Source organism: Tachysurus vachellii, chromosome 5 (genome assembly GCF_030014155.1).
Source record: "Tachysurus vachellii isolate PV-2020 chromosome 5, HZAU_Pvac_v1, whole genome shotgun sequence".
Taxonomy (NCBI): Eukaryota; Metazoa; Chordata; class Actinopteri; order Siluriformes; family Bagridae; genus Tachysurus; species Tachysurus vachellii.
The window spans coordinates 19,655,921-19,673,913 of record NC_083464.1 but is presented as its reverse complement, the minus strand read 5'-3'; the positions used below and the strand labels follow the sequence as shown (position 1 = coordinate 19,673,913).

Here is a 17,993-nt window from a genome sequence, read left to right as displayed (position 1 = left end):
CTCTATTCAATTTAGATTTGAACTTTTTTCTCAAAGTTTTACCCCACCTTCTGAGAAGGCAGTTAAGGGTCTGGATTTAACATAAAGTTTCCCATTTGGAGATCCCTAACTAAACAAACAATTGGTTGCCCTTTGTTTTGTTTTTTTGTGTTTGTTTGCTGTAGGTACATCATTGAAACCTTTGTAGGTATGTCATTGAATACAAAAATGTTCTTGGTAACTAAAATATTTATCCAACTTTGCATCTTAAAATGTATGACCATACCTGTAGCACTCACATCAATGGATTTCAATTTTGTTTGTTTGTTTGTTTTAGAATATGTATTTCATTTGGTTTGATTTGTTGAATTACATGCTTAAAACAAACATTTCCTAACCATCAAATTACTGCCCATGACATTAATCCAGTTAAGCCAAGATCAACAATTCTAGATGAAATTATAAATAAAGTCAATGAACAAATAAATGTTACACACACAAGTTAAATTGTTATTCATGATGCACAGTAAAAGGAAATGGTGTTGTATGTAAGTTGATCGACTGCTAATATTTTACATGTTTGAACTGAGTTTAAAATGTGCAGACAAATGTATTACTGAAATTCAGAATATAAATAGATAATAGCAAATGGACATGAGTGTAAATGAATTGTCCATGGTAGGAAGCTAAACTTAACAAAATTATAGACTTGTTGAATCACACAGATGATGCAGATGGGCACCAGCTATATAAAGTTAGCTCTGTACTGATCATCTCAAGGACACTGTGTCTAATTCAAATCTGGCCCAAGACAATCAATCTATCTTACTAGTTACAAATATCAAGGTCCTGCGATTGACTGGCAGCATATAAGAGGAAGCCCAGAAAGCATGCAGAGCTACTCTATCTACTCATGCAGAGCTAACTAATCGGTGACTTGGTGGCAGACATGGCTCAGCTGAAATTAATAACTTAGAAGCTGAAACCTGAGCTTCTTAACATAGCCCTCCATATAGGTCAGTGTGCAATCTGATCAGAGGATTGCAAGGGTACTATGTTTACAGACACATTTGTGAGGTTTATCCTCTATGATAATGATCTAACAGTTGGGCAGCAATGAGCACTGTTTAGGTGTGCCTACTGTGAAATCCAGCATGTTTTTATTTCAATTTGATTTAAGTATGTATTGAGGTTAAATTAAGGTGTAGGGCATTTGAAAGCTTCTTTCATGTTTCAACACTGTGGGGAACAAAACTGTTTACTCCATATTTTATAAATTTAGGTTAAAAAGTAAAATCTTTCCATTTAACAGGTTTATACATTAATTATACAATTAATGTATAAACCTGTGAGAATTAAAAGTAAACAACTTTGCTGGATTGAATTGGGGAGAAAATGCACTCAAATATTCTTTTAATAACATTTATTAATGTTTAGTTCAGATAAGGTCAGATTTGTGTCTTGAGACATGTCACTTGTAGTTGAATTATGTGAAAATGTAGTGTTTTGTTAGAGAACGTGAAAAATGTTTAACATAAAATAAACACATCAACCATAAAAGTTTAATCAAATTATAGTAATCAGCACACATCATTTTATTTTTATATTAGTAATTCATTTTAGTATTTCTTGATCTCTGAGACATAACTGTTAAAATGAATGAAGTTAAATTCATTTATAAATGGCATATGGGGTCAGTTGTTTTAGGAGAGACTGAACTAGGAATGGGACAATGAATGATGTTTTGTCTCTCTTCTTCTCTCCTATGACTGTTTGTCTTTTGAATGCTTATAATAATCACAGTCCCACATGAACAATAGATCAAACATTGAGAAGTTCACTTCAACAAAACAGGATATTCTCTAAAGACATTACTCACATCACTATAAAACTGTCAGGTGTTCCCTCCATTTACATAGGCAGCAATGGTGGAGATCAGCAAATGCAGAGCATTAAATTTACATCAATATAAGATTAATCACAAGCTTTTTGTCCACAGCAACTACAAAATGTAATTATACTATTCAAGCATATTTGGCCATCATATCATAACTTTTGAAAATTCAATGCTTATTGTTATTTAAAAAAAATGATCACAGGTGTTCACACGAGTATGAAATGCTGTATATCTCTGTATATATCTAAGAATGTATAGATCTGAAGTGATGTTGTTTTACACAGTAGCAAATTTGGGTGATCAGTCTTCTGCCTTTATAGTTTAATTCCACTTGCGCAGGAAAATGATGGCACACATTATAAACCAAGGCAGATCCTGCAGCTTCTGCTCAAATGGTAAATTGTGCTTAGGAAAATCCCCAGTACTGTACATGTTTTACGGCTTTGTATATGTCATTTCAGAGTTGTTCGCAAAATAAAAATAAAAAAAAGAGTAGTATAATTAACACTGAACAGAATATCTGAGTTACAGTGATACTTCAGCTTCAGATCCATAATTTAGAAGTATAAATCATCTGGTGTATGCAGAATAGACAGGCCTGCTGCTTGTTTCCCAGATTAGGTTCACAAAGCAGTGAGACCATTGTGTAACTCAGTGCATTACGTTATCCTCTTAAACTCAGTCATTGATACTGTACAAAATGACATTCAGATATGTTTTCAATCTTTCTGATGCTCAAATATAATTGCTTCACCTGATGTAATTAGACATTAAAACCTACATTCCTTTGAATAAACAGACCTTGTAAAGATTTGTTTTGTGAACCTAACCTTGGTATCAAATAGTGCTCCAATCATCTCTATTACAAGCCGGAGGTAGTGTGTTAGCAGGCTAATGTAGGCAGAAGCCAATGATGGTCAGCAGTAGAGACAGAGCCAGTTTGATAGCCGATGAAGTGGCAGAAGGCCCAGCATTAAATACCAGCTTGTATGACACCAATTCCTGTTTCAGGCCGCTCTCTGTGGCCATGCAACGGAATACACCGTCCTTCAAGGGCAGATCAGGATTTGAGCCAAGCACACAGGATGAGCCAGAGATGGTACAGGGGTATCGCTTAATACAGTTGTCCTTCTCCCAGCTGTACGTGGCGTGGAAGGAGCGAACGGGACATGGCAACAGGACTGGGCCATCTTTGTGCATCCGCACTTCCTTAGGAATTGTACTGCGTATCTTTAAAGCTGATACATAATTAGAAGAGTATTTTAAAACAAGTTATTAATAATTAGTTAATAATTGTACTGCTCTAATTCATTACAAAAAACCTAACTGATGAGCCAGAGATGGTTCATATAATCTCAAAAACTGTATTCATTACCTATGAATTAGATTTAATTAGCCTGTGAATAAAAAGTCTGGGAAAAGTCAGATTTCATTAAAGTTTGTGGTGGAACCTCAGATCACCTCTGAGAAAAAGTGATGACTCCAGAGAGTTTACTGCAAGCCTGGTTTTGCCTAGTAGGCACTAAATATTTTTTGCATTGTAAAGAAAGTGCATGACGTAAATGATGTTTTATCTACAACAAAAAGAAACCCTTAAGCTCCACATGAGGGCAATCATAACGGCTTATATGTGTTTAGCAGCAAAAAAATAGGCAGCTTTTATGCTAAATCATGTCTTTTCATTTTTCTATTGCTTACCTGCAGTGTCCCCACAAACTGAGGCATTAGATTTGTCAAGACTCTGTAGGAGTCCACTGTGTGAAAAATAAGATAACATTTACTAAACAGATAAAAACTGTCTTGTGAAACATGTTTGGTATTTTCTTAAACAAGGAGAAACAATAACCATACCCAGTAGTGAAATTGTAGTTTGCCGGAATAGCCAGGCACCGCTTTTTGGTCAAGTCCCATCCACAGTATGGGTCTCTGGAGAGAATGCACTCCCTGCAAGTATCTCCATATCGACTGCAGTCAGCCAGTGGTAGGCGCTGGACTTCCATCGCAGTGCCAATGTAAAGGTGACCCTGGAAGCAATTAAGTATGAAAAAACCTTGCAAGCCGTTTCAAAACAGTTCTCACACAGTTCACTCATCTGCTTGAGTCAAAAATCTCTCTCTCAGAATCTTTCACAACACTCTCACCCTGCACTAAAATAACTTTTTTTCTGGGTAGAAATGTTGGTCAACAAAAGAGAAGAACACATAGGAACACAAAGGAACACATACTTTCTGTGAGTCGATGGCCATGTTAATGATGGGCCCCTCATTATGGAACAGAGAATACTGCGATATAATAAAAACTTCTTCATGGGTGTGAAGCACTTTTAGAATTTTTCCCTGTTCTGTAAAACAGAGGGAAGCATGCTCATTGTATTAATTGTTCTTAATCAGTGAGTTATTGATGTCCATAAAGAAACCATCTTTAAGTAACTAGACAACACAAGAAAAGTAACACAAGAAAAGTAACACAGGAAACAATAACATTCAGATGCTTAAGACGAATTTTTCTCTAGGGTTTTAAAAATGTTCTGCATTCTGAAAGTCAATGCTTTGTGGTCTACAAGGACAATACCCTTTCAATATTACAGATAATTTTCAGAAAATAAATAGTCAATTACTTTTCTTTGTGATGACTGCAAATCTGTAAGAGCATTACAGGTTTGGTCTTTTCTCCCACCTGTGCCCAGGTAGATGACGATGTAATGTTCTTCATTGACTGTGAGCACACTGTCTGCCACAATGTGTGTGAAATGGTCTTCAGTGGGCAGATCCAGAGGAGCATCTTCCACTGACAGTATAATGTCCTCAATCTCAGGATAATCTCTTATCACTTCCAGCATTTTTACGTACTGAGCTGTTGTATGATTCCTACGACCACACTGGAGGCAGAGATCGTTTTGATGAGATTCAAATTGGAAAGTATAGAATGAGATTGGCATGCAATGATATAATCTTTTATAAGCATCAGCTTGGGTAAGATACAGTAAAACTGTGTGCACATGCAAATATTTGTCAATACATAAACTTTGGAGTCATTGAGGATGTAAAAGTGAACACTGTGTACCATTCCATGTAGATTTCGAGTGAATGGGTCGTTGTACCGTTGGAGCTCTGTTTTAGCAAACGCCTCGTCAATTTCTGAAATTGAGTACGCACAGACAACAGTTGTGCCCCTGTTGCAAAACGACACATACAATTGTTATGAGTTGAGATGAAACGAATAAAATATTTGGCATTTGTTCCAAAAAATGTATTTAATTTAGAAATACATGAGAAGTATGTGGGATTTTATTTTAATTTGAAGTTGTTTTTAAAAAATGTATTAGTGCAGGGCTACTTCACTCACCATGCATTGGAGAAAAGTCCATACGTGACACCTATACGTTGTGGGGATATGAGCACAAATGCTCGCTTGATGTTATTGTAGTGCTGAGGGGTGCTGCCTGTCCCACACATGACACGAGCCTTCAGAAATGTAGTCCAAGAGTCAGGCAGCACTGTCCTTGTGCCACCATCATCGTTCTAACTCACACACACGCGCACACACACACACACACACACACACACACACACACACACACACACACACACACACACACACACACACACACACACACACACACACAAACTTTTAACCATTAATAGCTACATTTAAACCCTTTAACACTTAACATTTTTACATTTAAAATTACAAAAGTTGTCTTTGATGGATGACATGATGGATATTACAAACATTTGCTGGTTGGAACAAACACAATATTTCCAATAAACCTAAGCAAATAACGCTAGACTTGGTTACCATGCAGATTCGCCCTATCCGAGCCCTGTATGGTTCTTCATCCATATCAGCGGTCTTGTTGATTTCACTGAAGAAAATATAGATCACCTCATTGAATTTGTTTGTTGCTGGAATGACAGCAGCCCCTGCAAACTGAGGGTCTAATAGAGAGAGAGAAAGAGAGAGAGAGAGAGAGAGAGAGAGAGAGAGAGAGAGAGAGAGAGAGAGAGAGTAGCTGATGTTTCCATAAACTAAAGCGTTTTAACCTTCACTACTGTTAACTGATCGACATTCAGACACATACTTTTTGGACTTCTCTACAGGTATCTTCTTCCAGATATCTAGGAGACCCATTTAAGTAATGCTCACCTGCTATCTAATCCTCTAGCATGAAGGATTGCAACAAATATTGTAAGTGATGGACTTTTTCAGGGCTGTGGTCAATCCAAAGCAGAGACCATTCTGTTTTTTCCAACAGGCTATACAAAGTAGCATACTGTATAATGACAAAGCAAAAAGAGGTTTTTATCTCTTTTTTTGGTTAAATTATTAAAAATCAAAAACTAAAATCTCTCAATTATACAACTGTACAGACCCTTTAAGCAGTACTTTGCAAAAGAACATTTGGCAGCAATATACAGTTTGAAATTCTTCATAGATAAATCTCTACAGGTATGGTATCCTTCACCATCACACTCCCTATCCTACCTAAAACTAGCTCTCATGCCCCTCTCTAACCCTCTGCAGCCTCCACTCTGTCTCCCCTTCTTCTATAGCTTCTGGCACTCTTTTATCTCTTCCTGATCCTCAGTCATTTTCTTCACTAACCTTGGACTCAGCCACAGACACTTTCCTCTCCTCTCTTTCCTCAACCATTTACTTTCTCTGCCCTTTGTCCACTAAACCCAAGAAAACATCTTGTTCTGCTCCTTGGCTTTCAGGTGTGTTCCGCAACAATCGAATAAAGCTAAGTTCATCTGAAAGAAAGTAGAAGAAATCACAACTTGATGCAGATCTTGACTATTACCGTACACTTCTGCCAAGATGTCCTTCTACAAGGAAAAGCTTAAAGCTTTGGCACAAGACCCTCGTAAGCTCCACAACATCATCTCTTCTCTACTCAAATACCCGAATCCACCTGCATCATCCTTCCTGACTGCAGAAGATTTTACTTCTTTCTACCACTAGAAGATTGAAGACCTACTTTATTCATGAAACACTTCAACTAGCACTTCCTCCCTGTTTGTTGTGTGTGTGTGTGTGTGTGTGTGTATATATATAATAAAAATTAAAAAATTAAAAATCTTTGAACAGTGTTTTAGACTCATGGTATCTTAAGTATGTAACCTGGTGAACCAGAGTTAATGTATCCAAGAGACTTAAGCACTTTTGTATAAGCACTTAAGCACTGGATAAGGGCGTCTGCCCAATGATGTAAATGTAAACGTATGTAAATGAAATCCTACCACCTCCCCATTGTATCCACTCCCTTCCACTATGCTCCTGACCTCTCAAGACCTTCTGCCCTTCATTACCACTATCATCAATGGATCCATAACATCTGGTCAGGTACCAACTACATTCAAGAGAGCAAGGGTTATTACCATCCTAAGAAATCTACTCTGGATCCATCATACATCAGTAACTACATGCCAGTATCACTTCTCTCATTTCTTTCAAAAATTCTTGAACGCATTGTCTATAATTAACTGTCTGTCTATTTCTCACAAAACAACCTCCAAGATCCCAACCAATCTGGCTTTAAAGCAGCACATTTGACAGAGACAGCCCTTTTGCATGTCTCTGAGAAACTACATGCTGCTAGATCAGCCAAGCTGTCATCCGTCCTTATCCTCCTCCACCTTTCAGCAGCATTTGATACAGTCTACCACAAGATTATCTTGTCCACCCTCAGGAGTCTTGGGATTTGCGGATCAGCGTGGGAATGGTTGCTTTCAACCTGGAAGGACGCTCATATCAGGTAACATGGAGGGGAGTGACATCCACTCCACGCAGATCAGGCTCATGGTATCTTAGGTATGTAACCTAGTGAACCAGAGTTCATGCATTCAATGATGAAGACTTAAGCCCTTTTGTATGTCGCTCTGGATATGTTTGCCAAATGCTGTAAATGTAAATGAATCGACATTTTGATTCTTGCTGGCATATTCTCATAATCTTAATCATATTGCATGCCATCTTAGGTCAGGTCTCTTCACAGATGTTCTAAGGGTTCAAGTCTGAGTTTAGGCTGGGCCACAGTATATTTAGATACTTTGTTAAATGTTTTGCTATAAGGTACTAGTAATGGATATATGAAAAAAAAAATTCCTGCAGTTTGTGCAACATGGTTTATCAGCATAAATATTGTAAATTGAATATAATAACAGTATCATGAACTGTGCTTGGAATAATGGTCAATGCTGAAATATTGTCTTTGTATTAAGCAGTCACCCGGTTGTATGAGATCTTTAACTGCTTGTTTTTTCCTCAGGACTTTTTAATACAGTTTGTAACACCTTAGCCCACTCACTCAACAGCCATTTGTTCTCAGTCTTCAGCAGCTTGTTAGTGCTGTATGTGCGACGTATAGAGCCAGGCTGTTTTCCCATAGCTGACAAAGCAGAATACAGGCTTCCACCTGAGAAAGGCAGAAAAACACAAAGAGAGAACTGTGCAATAGCAACATTGATTATGTAATGCTCAAAAGAAATGCTGGGCATTTAAAGATGTCTAATAAAATAATACTACTATACAAATCTTCATTAACTTCATTAATTTGTTTGCCATTTCATTCATGACCAGTGAACACACACACCACTTTTACCTGCTGAGACACTGACAGAGCGTTGAGAAGGAATGGTCGGGGAAATATCTGAGGGTGATATCCTCTGTGCATTATCAGACATGTTGATGAGTGCAGAGTTATTCACCTAGAGATGTACACCAGAAGATGTAAACTGTAAGTCAAAGCATTTTAAGTGAAAGCAATTGCTTATTTTATACACATTCCTACTTGGGCCTTGCATCCCTCCTGAAAAATACAAAATTTTAACATATACTGTATATTGCACTCACAACACCTGCACCACATTAGACTATAAGATGTTATGAGCTTTCTCAAGGTGGTGTAGTGTCAGCAAAAACCACAAGTGAAACTCCAAATGTATGACCAGATGTATATAAGACTCATTAGACACTTTAAGTAAATCAGTAAAAAATTCACCTTACTTTTTACCCAAGGTTTTGTCTCTTATTACTGTAAACTGTCAACATTTTATTAAATATTAATTATATAATATAACATCTAACCTGGAAATGTGAACTTTTGAAAAAATAGAAATATTATTAGGATGAATTCACTTTAAACATATGAATTTGGTAAAAGTACATTTTTTTCTTGATACAGTAAATCACAGAATGTCAACGTACAAGTCATAGTGCAGTATTAATAAAATAACCAAATAAAATGATTTTTTCTAGAATGTATTTCTGTGTGCATAAATATTTAGCACCTTACCAATAACCAACATTTCGGGGTGCCTGCATTTGTCCCACACACCACAAAGGTGTCATTGACTTTCTCAATGACAGTGATGAAATTGTCACACTCGATCTTTGTAGAAGGAAAGAGCACATTACAGTTAGAATGTTACTTTTATTGCACAGATTTTCTTAAAATATTTGATTGATCATTGTAAAGAGACTTTATCTTTTCAAGCAAAACTGTGTCTGCCATTGACCTTAAAACATAACCTAATTCAATCGACTGTGAGTGATGTGCTTCCCATCACATAAGACTATTTCTGTCAAATGAGAATTAGGCCACTGTTCACTAAACATTCACATGCTTTCATATATATATATTCACAAATGCTAAAATGTAAGCAGCTTGTAGTTGTATGAGTCTCTTTTACCTTAGATACTGATTTGGCAAGACAGCTTTGTCTGGAATTTTCATCAGCCACTGCAGTTATCTGGTGAATAAATAACATTATAAATAGAGCTAAAAAATAATACTGGCTTCGTTTTTATTTTCTCTCTTTTTAAATGAACCTAATCATCAGTAATCAGTAATCATAATCAGTCTACATTCCAACATCTAATTTCTATAGCCAGTGTTTCTACATATAGTTATATGTTTAATCACATACATAGGGGAGTGTTTGGGTTCAGTGTCGGTTTTAGATCCATACCTGTTTTTCTTGCACTCCTTTCTGGGTGAAGTTGATCATATAAATAACTGCTTGCCCCCCCACATACAGAACATTGGTCCCCTGCTGGTGGTATATGGTCATGTAGTTTTCAGGCTTTGTGAAGTGAAACCTTGCCGGCTCTGAAAGATTATAGAGGGTCAGGGCCGTATACAAAGTGTACAAAGTGCACACACCCATCTTAAAATTACAGGTGTTTTGTGTATAAAACAATTTTAGACTTGTAAACTTTTTTTTACTTTATTTTTTCTTAAATATTCATATACATACATACATACACACACACACACACACACACACACACACACACACATACACACACTATATATATATATATATATATATATATATATATATATATATATATATATATATATATATATATATATATATATGAATCAATGCAGTGCTTCTTATCTAAAAGTACTCATCAACAGGTCTTGCTTCTTGCCTGTGTTTCGTGTCAGAAGTAACAACTAGAGTGTTAATAAGGTCAGTAATAGAATGTTTTCAGCCAATCTTATATATATTTTACAAGCCATCGCATCGCCCCTCTTTTGTGAATACAGACGTGCTCTGAATAATAGAGAGGACGAACAGAGATCGATAGTCGCTCTCCATTTGCCGTGACAGCCACGAAACAGATCACATACTATACTAGGCGACAAAAAAAAGAGAGATGGAAATACAACACAAATCTGTATTCTTATTAAAGTGGACTGAACGACGCTAAAAACAGCGCAGAAAAGTCTCTATAAAATAATAATCCAGGATAACATTTATATCATGAAGATTAATATCATATATCTCATCACCGCGATGGCTGTAAAAGGACTTGAGCGTGCACAGAATATGTAATGTGTGCGTGCGTGTGTGCACGCGTGCGCGTGCTTTTACTAGGTCGTCTGAGCTTCTATTTTGTCTATGAAATGCCTTTTCTCTGCTGCAACGGCATCATCTGCAATAGCTCGTACTACCTGCAATGCAGCGCTGCAGCTTGCTCATCCACTACTCATAGCTTTAACAGCATACCGGAATTAAAACGGTGTAATATTGTACACACAAACACATAACGAGTCTGAACCTGACCAGTAGCTAGCTGATTACTGAATATGATTTTGCAGTCAAGCCACGACCCTCTTCCTGTCCTGTTCGTGTCAGTAGGTCGCATGTACTGTAGGCTGGTCTGGCTTTCATTCTCATTCCGACATCATCTAGGCTATTAGTAAACACCAACGCATGTCAAGATGTCGTTACCATGGATACGAACGCATAAAAAATGCGAATCATCCCGTTCGTCTTTAAACATGTCATGACTACAGGATTACAAAGCACAAGCCGCTGTGTTAAAGCCCACACACGCACAACACCTATTTATTTATGTCTACACAAATGAACACTGCATGAGTGTATTCAGCTTTTTACTTGTTTTTAATTAGACGCAGTGTGCGTAGTGTTTTTCTGTGATTTAGTTTTCTAAGCTTCAACTCACTACACGTTTAAACATCATTAATGCAGCGGTGTCGCATGTGACTGCCACCTGTGCACGTTCTATCGTGGAGAAATAATGTTTACAAATCTAAATAAGTATTGATTTAACACTGGGCCCATGGAAGAGGCTTCCAAGCTCATGTAGTATCGAACATATCTCTACTTGATTGATATATTCAGGGTCTATACAATGCAAACATGAACTAGGGCCAATAAATCAATTATACATAAGCTCCAGAAGTATGTTAACATCAGCTTGGTACACCATCATTCATTTACCCATGTATTCATTTATTTATGAGCAAAAGACCTTTCGCTATACTTGTATATCTTTTACGTAGCAAATGATAAATATGAGCACTGTTTATGAGTTTATTAGTGTACTTCACAAAACAAAGGAAATGATGGGGAAAACAGGGCGTTTTTGTCCGCCTGCAGCACGCGACGTTTCCATAACGGAACCAGTTGACGTTGCTTATCATGTTTACCACATAACGACTTGAAAACAAAGTGGGAAAGAAAAGCAGGGTCTTACCTTGCACGGTAAATTTCAGTCGAGGGGATTTTTCAGCCAGAACAATACAAATCAGGGTTGCCCAGAGAACGGTTGGATGCATGATGCTGAAATGCGTGAGTATCAAATGCACACAGAAGGAAAGTTTGTCCTGAAAACTACAAGGATACAGAAATGTGGAAAACAGCCGTGCTGGTCTGAAGTGTGAAGGTCTGACAGGGTTATGCTTTAATACGCAGTACAAACCTGGGTGCTGATGTGAGTGCGCGAGTCTCTTAGCTCTCTGAGAGGACGTCGGGCTGCACGTCACATTCCTAAACAGAAAGATGTGTGAGTGAGTAACAGAGCGAGAAGGAGACACACACAAATACACACACACACACACACACACACACACACACACACACACACACACACACACACACACACACACACACACAAAGTGCAATGCTCTCATATACACAAGTGAAAAATTATTGTTACACCCATTAGTGAACATCATTTATACATTATATTTTAAAACCTCTTACACACACAAGTAAAAATCAATAATGCATTATACTGAACAACTGTCTCACATGCGAAAGGTACCTCTCACACACTTGTGAAAATCATTCAAACATTATACAAGAGGATATCAGTTGACCCTGAAGACATTTCAGTAGAACCAGTAGGTGGTTGACAAATAAATGTAAAAAAAAAAATAAAATAAAATAAAATACAGCAACTTTTGTGTCTTCTCAAGAGCCTGCTATTACTTAACTTAAAAAATCCACTGGCCTCAGTGAGGAATGATAACCCATTATGATTTTGTTTATACTGTATGCTTGTGTTTAATCCAATTACTTGTAAAATATGAAAGGGCAAACTAGTAGTAGTTTTGTAATTGTGTTGTTTAAAATCTATTTGGTCATGAGAAGTAATATGTCACCTTGGGCTGTGGAAGAAGAGAGGAGGATTGATGAGGAGTGACTGGTAGTATTTTGTTCTTGTCAAACATGCCATACTTAAGATACCTATGTGACCTGACGCTTAGTGTTTTGTACAAGATTGCATGATGTTCTATTTCTGTTGTCTCTGACTTAAAGTGTATTGTTTTCATGTGGTCTAATAGTTACATACGTATTTCAGAGCTACTGTAGGGCACAGCAGCATGACCATTCCAGAAAGGACATAATACTACTCCCAATCCATCATGGAGAGTAGTTTACAACAAAGTTCATAACTATGGTTACAAAAACATGGGTACATCTTTAGTACCTTTGAATTCCAGAAGGCCTGGGATCACCAGACAATTATAAAATGATTCAGGGATGGCTTTGGTGAGCACAATTCAGAGGAAGTCTGATAAAGGCCTATTTCATTTCTTCTTACTGTGATTAGTAAATAATAATCTTTATTAATTTACCACAAAAACAACAAAGAAACACAGGTTTGCTGTCATGTTACAAACATGTAACAATATAACCAAATAATTTGTTTTAAAATGTAGAATTCACTCACACACCTCACAGGAGCAAGAAAACAGGAAGATACACATACACATACACACTCTCTAACAACATTGTACAAAACATTTATTATTGTTGTAATATGCACATTGTCTTTTCTAGCCTCCAGATTCTAATGACTTGTGGTAATTAGTGTCCCCTAAGCTCCAGGAGTGTCAGAAGCTGAATGGGATGCTAATCCATAAGGTTTATAAGACCATAGCCCTATATTTGAAACCATCAATGACCATTTTAGTAAGTTTGCTTTTTTTTAATCAAAATTTATATATGTAACATATGTAATAATGCATACTGTTTATTGAATGTATCAGTATACAGTAAATATTACTGAAAGCAAAGGTTTTAATATGGTTATTTGCGGTAATTAAACAAAGCTGTAGTTTTTGCCTCTGATATTTATTTTTGGTCTTCTTTCTTTCTCTGTTTAAGATTGAGCAACCATGGCAACAGAATTGCTGTTAGAAGCTTTAGCAGTCACAATGAAGAGGGCAACCTTGGCACTACTAGTGATGAAAACAGCTATGGCATCAACCACATTGCTAGCAGTGCTTTTAAAAGGTGAAGAGTAATACAAGTAAGTGATGGCTACTGTGGAAATAGTGTTCATGATGGAGGCTGTCTTACAAAAAGTGATGTGGACTGATGATGAAGACTTCTCTTAATATTTAACACTCATGGCTATATATGAAGAGTGTAAAGACTCAATTGTGAGTAGCACACACAGAATATAAGCTTGAGAAATCAGAATAAATATTAGGAATGACAATTTAATCTTTGATATTTGGATTATTATTATTATTATTATGGCATACACATTTTGGATTAATTAGTTGCTTACAATTGTCCAAATTACAGTAGGGGTTGTTACAAATTATGTCCTAGCACCACATTGTCATGTCTTTATACTGTAGCACAGATAGGATCCCACTCCTGAGATATTGATGTAACTGTCAAGCAAAATTAACACAAACCAGCAGTGCAGATTTAATATAAATCATTTTGCAGTATGTGATGGAGCCATGCAGAGTTTCCAAAGGGTATCCTATTACCCCCACTCAATGTTCTGTGTAAAATTCTCAGATAACGTTGTAAAAAATGAGGTAGGGGTTGATTTGGGGGGGACAAGTATAATTTTTGAGGCTGCTGGCAGTTGCCATGTCACCCATGTTTGAAAGAAAAGTAAAAAAGAAAAAAAAAACTTGGCCCTATGTAGTATTGGTAATGACTTGTTTTGCTAAAATGAACAGATTTCAAGTTATGGTGATTTTTACATGCAACTGTTAGGTTTTGAACAGATTTACAAGTATTTAATAGCACAATGAAATGTATACTTTTAGGTAGTTTATAGTATTTATGTGTCTATCAATATAATTTTCCTTTTATACCATTATGTTTAAGCTCTAAGAGGGGACTGGTACTACACAGCTGGTAGAGCCATTGCAGAAAGCTTGATAAATGGAGGTCCACCACCAAACTTTCTCTAACCTGTAGAATTTTCCTTCTGATGGATGGTATAGCAAAGCCACTCCTAGAAGACATAGCCGACACTTTTGGAAAAAGACAGAAAGGACATTTAATAGTTGGATTCTTAAAGTTATATTGCATTAGTTAGTTGGTTGTTTACTACAGTGTTAAGTTGCTGTTTTCCATTTTGAAAGGGCGTATCACTCCAAGGTTTATATTATTGTAGTAATATGAGAAAAAGCTGCACTGTTATGTACTGGGAGGACATCAAGTTATTATTCAGATAATAAGTAACCTTGAAAATAGAAGGAGTCTCTTCTGCTGCTCCTTGTGCTGCTAGGTATCTAAAAGAGCCTAAAACACTTGAGTTATTAGCACCTCTGTTTGACTACTTGGCCAATGCAGGGTGTCTGAGGCCTGTGCGGTCAGTAAGAGAAAGGGATCTGTAGGTATTCTGTGTTGGTTGTTTAAAATGAGGTTCATCAGAATAGTAATCAGAATTATACCTATTCACCAACATGGTCTTAAACAAGCTTCAAAAAATCAAATATTTTTGTATAAAAGAAACAAATTGTCAATGCACAAATGACATAGAAACCCAAGTACATGCTAAGTACAAGGGTTAGGCTATTTCTATACATACATTCATTCATACATTCATCCTATACATTCAGTACAGGCTGCTCAGGTACTTGTTGAGTCTCTTGTCATTTTGAGACTAGACTACTGTAACTCGTGGGGGGCACAGTGGCTTAGTGGTTAGCATGTTCGCCTCACACCTCCTGGGTTGGGTGTTTGATTCTCGCCTCCGCCTTGTGTGTGTAGTGTTTGCATGTTCTCCCCATGCCTCGGGGGTTTCCTCCGGGTACTCCGGTTTCCTCCCCCGGTCAAAAGACATGCATGGTAGGTTGATTGGCATCTCTGGAAAAATTGTCCATAGTGTGTGATTGCGTGAGTAAATGTGTGTGTGTGTGCCCTGCGATGGGTTGGCACTCTGTCCAGGGTGTATCCTGCCTTGATTCCCGATGACGCCTGAGATAGGCACAGGCTCCCCATGACCCGAGGTAGCTCGGATAAGCGGTAGAAAATGAGTGAGAGTGACTACTGTTACTCACTGCTAACTGCTAACTATGAATGCAATTCGTCCCCTGCAAATGATTCAAAATGTAGCTGCACTACCTGTTTCCTGCCTAACCTATCAGATTCTTGCCTACAATGCCAAAAATGGACCAGCTCCCTCATACCTCAAAGCTCTTGTCACTCCTCACACTGTACCACGCTCCCTCTGATCTACTAGCACTGTTCGACTGGTCCCACCATCTCTCACAGTTAGAGTGAAGTATACAGCAAGACTCTTTTCTGTTTTGGCACCGAGGTGGTGGAATAAGCTTTCCCTAGATGTCCGAACAACTGAGTCACTGGCTATGTTCAAATGCTGGGTAAAGACCTACCTCTTCCTGAAACACTTAAACTATTGCTTATTTTACCTGTTTGCTTTATGTGTATATTTAAAAAAATTGAACAGAGTTTAGTTAGGTTGATGGTATTCTAGGTCTGTGACCTAGTGAACTAGTGTAATTTATTAATTGATAGAGACTTTTAAAGGACCTTTTGTATGTCGTTCCGTATAAGGGCGACTGCTAAATGTCGTAAATGTAAATGCTGCTTGTACAGATTGTGCAAATAGCTGAAAAAACTTGGAGTTTGGGAGAAAATCTTAAGGTATCCAGACAGCTTTCACCCCAGTTCTGCTATGAACCCAATAAACTGACTGCTAACCAGGTAGATGGTCTTTTTAGCATTCATCTGTCTCCAGAAGGGAGCAACGTGAAAGCTGCTAAGGAAATGGTTGTACAATTAAACTGATGCATCCATTTATTTATTTAATTTTATTACTTTTTATTTTATTACAACAAGAGCAATATAGATTAAACTTACTTATTCAATTGGTTGTAATATCACTTTAGCTTGTTTAAAGACAAAAATAATTTTTTGATTCATTGCTATAGATCATTTAGTTTTATTATGTATTCTGGTTTTGAGAAGTAAAATACTCTATTGGGCAATACACATACATATTAATTGGAAAAACTGGCACTTACAGTATGATTTTCGTTTTGTATAAGAAGGGCCATCAAAACTACAGAAGATTTTGGCCTTCACAATTTGGACATGTGTGGTACCACTATTGGCTTTTCACCAACTTTTTCCATCCAGTTCATTCATAAAGGATATGATGACATCTCCTCTACACCAATGTTCCCTATTGCAAAACACGTGTTAACTGCATGAAGTCGCCACTACATGTGAAACACCAATTGTTCAGAGAAGTTTGACTTGCAGAAACACATAGGGGTTTGGCAGGGCATGAAGATTTGCTCTGTATTGTTTCATTTGATCTTTTCTTTAGTTGTCCCAGTCTTTGAAACTCATACACAGGGAGGCAAATTGAGGGTGAACAACAGCAGTGATATTTTCTTTTCTTTCCAGCTTAAAGCACCAAGAAGCTCAGTTTAAAGTTCAGTGAGGGTACTTCTTCCAAGTGTCCAACAAGAGGATTTTTCAGGCTTTATGTATTTAAACACCTGTAATAACACAGTTCAATCCCATTCTTTCCAACATAAAATGAGCAACATGAATATTTTCCATACCTTGATCACATTTGACCCTTTGTCACAACCGGGGATGGAAGGAGACAGACCCGTACGCAGGATAGCTTCAAATGAAGGGGGTTTAATAAATAAAGAAGACATAGACAAAAATGACGATAAATGAAACAATACAACTGACGACATTTAACAGAGACTAGACATGACAAGGGGTACACGCAACTAATGATCCGCGCTGCATTCAGCAACGTGGCTAACTTAAATACAATTAAGACAATGACAACATTAGGAACAGGTGAAGAAACAGGGAGGAGCAGACGAAGGCGGGGCAGACACGTGACAACAACAACAGCACATGGCCAAAAGTCCGGGCTGAATCCTGACACCCTTAAGGGCAAACTAAAGATCTCTACTGTCTCTGAAAATAATGGCAAGACACTCAAGGCTCTGTTGTTAGATAGGCACCATAAATTATATCATATTCCAAATGAAGCCATCACTACAGCCTGAAAAACAATCCGCCACCTAACCAGTTTA

General features: G+C 37.3%; 1 protein-coding gene across 2 annotated transcripts; it reads right to left on the bottom strand.

Moving 5' to 3' along the window:
• Positions 1–1,437: 1,437 nt before the first annotated feature.
• On the bottom strand, positions 1,438–12,213 carry si:ch211-113g11.6 (uncharacterized protein LOC559008 homolog). Of its 2 annotated transcripts, none has more exons than XM_060870250.1 (15): positions 12,119–12,213; positions 11,894–12,030; positions 9,850–9,989; positions 9,571–9,630; positions 9,174–9,269; positions 8,481–8,586; positions 8,187–8,294; positions 5,675–5,814; positions 5,222–5,397; positions 4,940–5,048; positions 4,553–4,754; positions 4,102–4,217; positions 3,728–3,900; positions 3,575–3,630; positions 1,438–3,114 (listed from the first exon to the last, which is right to left on the bottom strand). In XM_060870250.1, the coding sequence occupies exons 2-15, from the start codon at positions 11,973–11,975 to the stop codon at positions 2,768–2,770; spliced, it is 1,911 nt and encodes a 636-aa protein (XP_060726233.1). In that variant the 5' UTR covers positions 11,976–12,030; positions 12,119–12,213; the 3' UTR covers positions 1,438–2,767. The 2 variants fall into 2 exon arrangements, with proteins under 2 accessions (XP_060726233.1, XP_060726234.1); XM_060870251.1 differs by having other exon boundaries at positions 11,894–11,979; positions 12,119–12,182.
• Positions 12,214–17,993: the final 5,780 nt, after the last annotated feature.